At 46.7% G+C, this 7,500-nt stretch overlaps 1 protein-coding gene across 9 annotated transcripts in view; it reads left to right on the top strand.

The window, feature by feature from the left end:
* Positions 1-7,500, top strand: part of LOC126570244 (protein groucho) — a 167,544-nt gene that overhangs the window by 56,170 nt on the left and 103,874 nt on the right. For 8 of the 9 annotated variants that reach the window (XM_050227845.1, XM_050227853.1, XM_050227850.1 and 5 more), the window contains exon 3: positions 5,218-5,253. The exons of the other annotated variant lie outside the window; for it this stretch is intronic. In XM_050227845.1, coding sequence (XP_050083802.1) covers positions 5,218-5,253 — 36 coding nt within the window. The remainder of the gene's footprint in view (positions 1-5,217; positions 5,254-7,500) is intronic. 9 annotated transcript variants of the gene reach the window in all.

The raw sequence follows: 7,500 nt of genomic DNA, 5'->3' as shown, positions 1-7,500 counted from the left end.
CGTTGAGAGTCTGTCTCGCGGCCCAAAAACCAGTGATGGTGGTGGCCAGTTGTGTTGATGATCTCATTTTACCGACCAACGACGATGCCCCCGCCTTATCCATCCTCCTGCTCCTTCACGACGATGAAACACCCTCCGTGTGCCGTACCATACCCCAGCAAACAGCGCGACACTCCACGGGAGCGTGAATCGAAAATCAAGTTTCACCTCGACCAACACCACCGCTTCCCCGCTTTTCGGCAGTTTTCCCGGAACAAGCGAACGCGAACGGCTACACAGACCGGCCACAATCCGGTAAACTTTTGATCGGCCGCTCGGGAGTGTTCAGGATTCAGTGGCGTAGGACGAGGAGGAGAAAAAAAGAGGAGAAGCATAGCTATATTGGCAAGGATAATGGGGGATGTTTGGGGTTGGAAATCCACAAAATGAAATCACTTCAAATGGTGAATATTCGGTCAGCACACCGGCAGCAGTAGCAGCAGCCAGGGCGCCCTGTTTCGAGAGGGGTTGTTCCGACATCCCACCCCTTGGGCAACCCCCTGGTACTCCCTCGCTCACTCTCTCTTTATCTTTGCTCATCAACATACCGTGCAAAATGGCGCGCTTAGTACACAGAACCACCGGGCGCACCCTAGGGCGCATCGGTTGGTTGGCTGGCTGGTTGCCCAGAAAGAGAGAGAGAGAGAGAGAGAGAGAGAGAGAGAGAGAGAGAGAGAGAGGGGTTGTGCGGTGGTGAGGGTGCAATGAAAACAGATCTAGCTGATCCGAAATGAATCAGGGATGAAGTTAAGCAAACGTGATTAAAATTGTTTTTCACTCCGTAAAATCTACTGATTTCCATTTCGCGGCCCTTCGGCATGAAGTGCGAACAGTGAAAGGGAGGGGGCAGGGAGCAACAGCTCCTCCGGTGCCGATGGTGCCGGGGCGATACTACTATTTTTCATCCGAAATTCAAAGAATGAAAACATCCAGCATCACCGTCGAGTTGCGGTGCACGGTGTGCGAGTTGTGGTTGCTTTGTTGGTTAAAATTACGATAAAAGATGCTTGATGATTTTTAAATTTTACTTTGATGATCAATAAGAATGGAATATCATGTTTTTTTTATTCACAATTAAAATCAATTTTATGCTTTTTTATCAATTGTGTTTGAAGTGACTAATGTTTTGTATCATACTGGTTATAAATCTTATAAAATTAGTAGCAACAAACATAAAATAAATCATAAAACGAAGGGCACAGTAACTTAGCAACCCCGGGTCACATTAATCCGCCGTGTTATCCAGGGAATCCGGGGACCGGAACCGCGACGTCGTCCGTCGCAATGATTTTGAAACAAACGAGAGAATCCGGGGGAAAATCCCGGCCACCACTCGGGGGTGCCAACTCGTCCTCGTTGGCAAAGGACACCGGTAATTTATTTGAATGACCCTCGTTTCCTTTTCTCCCGATTTTATTTACTCGACTCGGTGTGCACGGAGCTCGGTGACCCACGGTGGCCAGTTCGCAGAATGGCCAATGCCGCAAACCTCAGCATAAAAAGGGGAAAGGAAACAGCAGCACCGAGGTGGGCGCGAGACCGTTTCGAGTTATCCCGATGCCCGGCGTCACCGTCACCACCAACACGAGGTCGCCCTCCGGACATTGACTGTGTCGCGGGTTCGCGGCCACGGCAGAACTGCTTTTGCTGGCACAGGCAGACAAGCAGACCGACAGCGGCAAGTGTGGTTTCCGCGCGAAACGGGAAAAAGGGAGAAATTTGCGCTTAATTAAAACCAAAAGGAAAGAGATTTTCCTGCTCCCTGACGGCAGCGGAGAAGTGTACTTGGCTAGAGAAAAGAGGTACCACGGAACGGAGGGATGCTGTTCGAGTGTTTCATTGAGGAATCTGTTGGACAAAAAGGGAAGGAAGGAGAGTGGAGATAGAATTGAAATTCTGCCGCCCGGGTTGGTCGTTCATCGGCGGAAAAGGTGTTTTTTACTGATCACCGATGCCGACCAACGAACGCACCCTCACGGTGCTGCACAACTGGATGTTGTTATTGTGCTTGAGGGGGTGGTTTTTCCAGTTTTTCCTCCTTTTTTTGGGGGTAGGTTTTCCCGGCAGACTCCATGATATGATGGTTGCTGGTTCTTATGGTAACATTAATGCTAGAGCCCAAGGTGCCAACACAAAGTGGCGTTGGCGGTGATTTATCGAGAAGATGATGAAGCACTCACGTGGTTAATTAGGCGGGGGATGCTCTCGTATTCAATCCCCTTTTTTTGTTTTATTGTACAGTGGTGATCCTTTCAAGAGTATTGATGTAAGCTTTGTGTTGAAATGAATTAAAACCGATCCAAACTTACATTGGTTTGAAAACAGGACTTTTGGTGCTCCTCAATACGGGGAAGTGGGTTTTTTCAAACGAAACGTTTTCAATGCCTGTGTCCATCATAGTTTTAAATGTTTGATCCTTTACAGAAAGCCTCAAAGTGTTTTTTTTTTTATTAAATCCGTTCTTTTTTTTAATTATTCACGACTCGGACTATTGAGCAACCTTTCCAAACTTTAACTTGTTTCCTTTTAAAATGATGGACTGAAACTGAAATCTGTTTGAATCTGATAAATATTTATAGATTACATAGAGAAACATAATCATTAATTGGAAAATGATTGATTTTTCTGTAATAAATTCACAAAAACTTCGCCTTTTATTTCGGTGCTCTATGCCCAATATTTATGTAGATTGTATGCCGTGGATGATGTCAGCAACGTGATAAATTAGCATGATGTATTCTAACGACTCGCTTGCACTATCAATAATCAATTCTTCATTACAAATCCTCTTTACATTAATCTGAGCACAACTGTTGTTTCAGGAAAACAAAGAATCTTCCCTTAAAACATTTTTGCTCGGTTGTAAGTAATTTTGTTTTGAAGATCGAAATACCCAAAGTAATCACCATTCATTTGCATCGGCCCCTGCCCGAAAACTGGGTGTCACTTATTTCGCTTTATTCGAAATCACTTTCGTTTCTCTTTTACTGTCCACCCCAAAATAATACCCCCTCTATACCTCAATGTGTCGCCTGATGAAATTTGCATTCTTCACTCTTCGCTGGCGCTACTTCATTTTTAATTTTATCCTTCACAAAGCGAACAGCAGGAGCAAGGACAGGAAGGGAGATGCACGATGGGTGTTCGAGCGGAACCAAACGGCTGCAAAAAGGTCATCGCGGCCACTTGGCACGTTTCGCTGTGTTCTCTCTACCGCTCGCTCACTCTCTTTCTATAGAAGTCGAGAATAATTTATCAATTCCGATCCCCCTCTTCTCTCACTTTCCAATATTCCTCCAGAACCGCGGGGACCAGTGCACTAATCTCTGGTTCTGGTTTCCTCCCAAGGGGGGTTTTTGGTTCCCCGCCAACCACCCATCCCAGAGCCAGAACTTTTTACAAACTACTTCACTTCAGTTGCTGGCTGCAGCACCAGCAGCAGCTTGGTGTTTCTTCAGTCTCAAAAGATGTCTAAGTAAATGGAAGAACTTGTAGAACTGGATGGGCTTGAGGGCGCTCCCCTGCGCGTCGTCCTCTTCGCTGTCGTCGTCTTCTCCCCTTTGGTCGACGCGCCAATCGGTGTGCACTCGGCAGCAGAAACGGAAAACCGAAGGGCACTTTAGCAAACTGCCAGACAAATTAAATTTCCACTCCACCCCGGCGCCACTTCACTACTCTACACCACCCTTGTGTCCCTTGCGCCGTCTTGACCGTTCCCCTGCCGGTGGAATGAGCAGGAAAGAGATTTCTGGTACACCAGTTGGCCATTTTCTTTCCTTTTTTTCCCGCCGGTGCTGCTGCTGCACGATCGTCCTTTTCGCTGGTGCGGATTGCGAACGTGATACGGAAGTTGTTTTTCCACGTTTTTTTTTGCTGTTTCGCTTGCGCTTCTTCCTCTTATGTTTTTTTTACCTTCCTGGTTTTGTTGGTTTCACAGTTGGTCTAGTTCGCTTCTGCTTAACTGTGAAACCAAAGCTACTACCAGGGCGTTTGGGGAGGGAAGTGGGAAGCGGGGACACAGAAGAAGGGGTAGAAAATTGGATAACATTTATTTCGCTTAAACACAGAAAATAATCCTTCCATTTGAGCATCGTTTCGGGCTCTTCGTTTTTCCTCCTTTTGCTGTCAGGATTTTTTTTTCACTTCTTTTTCTTTTCCTTCCGAAACCAGAGCATAGCTTTTCATGATTATCATGATCACTATCATCAGTACGAGTACCGCCACTGCCACCGCCATCGTCATCATCATCATCATCATCATCATCATCATCAACATCATCGGGATGTGAGAGGAGTGTCTTTCGCCGGTGGCCGGTTATGTTTCGCTTGTTCTACATGCTCGATGCTTCTGTCAGCTCCTTACCCCAAACCCACGGGTTGAGAGAGATTTTCACGATTACCCAGGAGTCCGTAGAGCGGGCGGTTTTTGTGTGAAAAATACATTAAATACGAAGCCATAAGCTAGAGAACAGATTTGTCCAGAAGCGCTCTCTGTTCCTTTTTCTGGCAATTTCCGTCGTGACTCTTGCCTCTTGGGTCTTTTTTATGCTTTTTGTTTTTCGTTATGGAGAGGGTTTTGCCGGAAAATACTCTCGCCTCGCCTCGCCTCGCCGCGTAGTCACGGGGAATTGGTCGTGTTAGACAGGACGGTGGAGGACCTCTTTTTTCCTTCGGTTCATTCAGGATGGTCACAGAGAAAATGAGAGACAAAAAAGTCCCCGGGGGAAAACCATTGAATGAGGTCGCCAAATGCGCGATCCTTTGGGGTTTTTTGGCATGAATAGAAGGTTCGGTTCGGTGTAGCCGGCCGGCGGACATGAACTGTGGTTGAGTTTCCAAGCAACGGTTGAGCAACGCTCTGGGGATACTTGGATTGCTAATAACCGATGCTGTTGTTGTTTCGTTTCGGCTCTGTTGCTTGTTAATTAGTCTATTAGCTCTTTTTTGGTCACATTCCAGTTTGGTTTCTGGGGGGGAAGTGGTTTATGTTTGCTCGGTTGGCCGATTAAATTAAGCAAAATTGTGCTTATGCTGTTGAAGGGGAATCGACTTTTGTTATTTACTGTTTTTTTTATATGGTTGAGTGTTTTCAATCGTTTCTCAAAGTGTTTCATCTCCATTTATGCTGTCTACCCGCGTACAATGCATTAATCATAACCATTTTCTCTCCATTTTTCAGGTGAGTTCTTCAAAAAGCATTCATCCCTGGCTAGGTGTAAGTATGCAATGTTGTACTCTCAATGCTAAGCTTGCGCATGCTTCCACCCCTCCCCCCCCAAATACAAAGATCAATAACCTCGCTCGCCCAAACATGATTTTAATTCTCCCTTTTTTTGTGATCGAAATTCAATTGCATTAATCTCTCTTCGGAAACGTACCGGTATCGACGGAATTTGCAAACGAAGTTCCAAATAATTCCAATTGATTTGCGCAGGATTTTCGCGGGTGGTTTGGGATGCTGATGCTGACGTCGACGTCTTCTGCTTTCTTCGTCAGACGCCCCGCCATCGTGAAAGGAAGTTCCATTTCATTTCCTCCCGCTGGGTCATTAATCAAGGTTTAGTTTTGCCGCCATTCGTTTTCCGGATAACTTGACTAATTCCTTCCGAGCCCCGATCCGGCGTCAAAATATTCTTCTCCCTCTGGAAAAGGTGGGGATGCGGTGAAACATTCACGCCCCACGCTCCATGCTGAGGGCAATGTTTTGCCTATTTGGCAAATATCCTTGACGGCTGGTGGGCTGCCATTGCTCCTCCTCCTCCTCCTTTGTGCCACCGCGTTTTTCGTGATAATTACTTTTCTGATTACATTTCAAACGAATTTATATTCATTAAGTATTTCCATTCCCAAAGCGCAAAAGCCTCTCTCGCTCTCTCGCCCAGACACACTCTTTAAAGCGGATGAAGCGATGATAAAGCCATCCCCCCGGCGTGTTGGCTGGAGTGGCAAACCAACGAAACGAACCTCCAACCTCACCAGCGACACTTCTTTGCCATTTGTTTCGCGCCCGTCTTATGTGTGCTGATGAAGAAATCGGAGCCTTCCCGCTGTGTTGGTGGCGTTGGTGAGACCGAAAGTCGATGTGAGGAAAACTGGCAAATCGTCTGTCTGGCTGGCTGACTGGCTGGCGGCAACCAAGGATAAATGAATCTTCATTCGCTTTGATCATTTAACACCCAAAGATTTGCGCACTCGTTGGCGTGTAATTCTGCTCCGAGCCAGGCTCCTCCTCCACTCGCTGCTGGCTGGCGCCAACGATCCCCTCGCACGCAGAGAGCTCTCCCTCCTAGGGCGTTTGCAGAAGTTTCTCAACAACTTTCTTTGACTCTACTTTGCTCATCTCGCCGACTTTAGCTCCTTGGGTGGCTGGCAAGAGTGATTGCGCTTCTTGCCACACTTTGGCCGCTGGTATGAGACTCGATCTCTGGCGTGTTTTTGTCGTATTTTACCAATTATGAAATAATTAAACTACGTCATTAGCGTTTTAGTATTCGCTGAAGCCGAGGCAAATAAGGATTATTGTAGGTATCGCCGCTTTTATCAACAACAATGTTAACGAACTCATTGATTTGAGTCTTCGAGGTCTCGAAGTATTAGTTTTACTTTATGATGGAACCTTTTGCACACCTCTATTTGCCGGATTTGGCAAATGAATTCCGTCGTCCCAAAACTCTCTCCATTTGCCTTGCTTTAAATTCTGTCCAGAACTCACCCGGTCATGTTGATACGATCTAAGTTCCCCTTTGGCCACGCCGAATGTCCCACGAAAGTCGGTTCGGCGACTTAATAAAAAGCGAAGCTCTTCTGTGAAAGCTGCTTTTCTCGCCAGGTCCCACGTCACTGATTGCTATCTGCTAACCAAACTCTTCCACCAAAAAACACACTCCCAAACCGACCTTTCACGGACGATGACGATGACGATGATGATCATCAGTAGCCGGGGGCATCGTATCGTTCGGGGTGAAATGTTTTCGGCACATAATTTTCTGCTTCCTTTACACTGTTGGCCGCGGTGAACGCGAGTCGGTGGCGAGGTTCTTTTATCGCTGCCATCAGCGTGCCGGGGCACTCGGGTTTGGGAGATGGTGACCAAAAAGGTCCAAAAGAATTTTTCCAACCACGGTTGCTTGGTAGCACGAGACGTTCGGTTAGTAAGACCGAGGTCGTCGAAAGCAAGGAACTTGTTGGAACAGCACTTGTCTCGACGAGTGTAACGGAACCAAAAGGGATGCGATCCCCGTGTGTTTTTTTTCTTCTTTTTTTCTTGGAGAGACGATGACGTCTTTAGGAAACCTTTCGAGCAAGTAAAACATGATGCTTAGACTGGTTTCTTGGGAGGAGCTCAGCTTCATCCGGCTACTGCACCTTCTGGCCGCCGGAAAAGCAGCCAGAACATCATAAAACCTATAATCGCTCCGAGAGGAAAGGAATGCTGGCAAAAAAAATCCGAAAAGATCCTGAC

The sequence above is a fragment of the Anopheles aquasalis genome, chromosome 2 (assembly GCF_943734665.1).
Source record: "Anopheles aquasalis chromosome 2, idAnoAquaMG_Q_19, whole genome shotgun sequence".
In the NCBI taxonomy this organism is placed as follows: domain Eukaryota; kingdom Metazoa; phylum Arthropoda; class Insecta; order Diptera; family Culicidae; genus Anopheles; species Anopheles aquasalis.
Note: the sequence above shows the minus strand (reverse complement) of the source record. Positions and strands in the feature narration are given on the sequence as shown.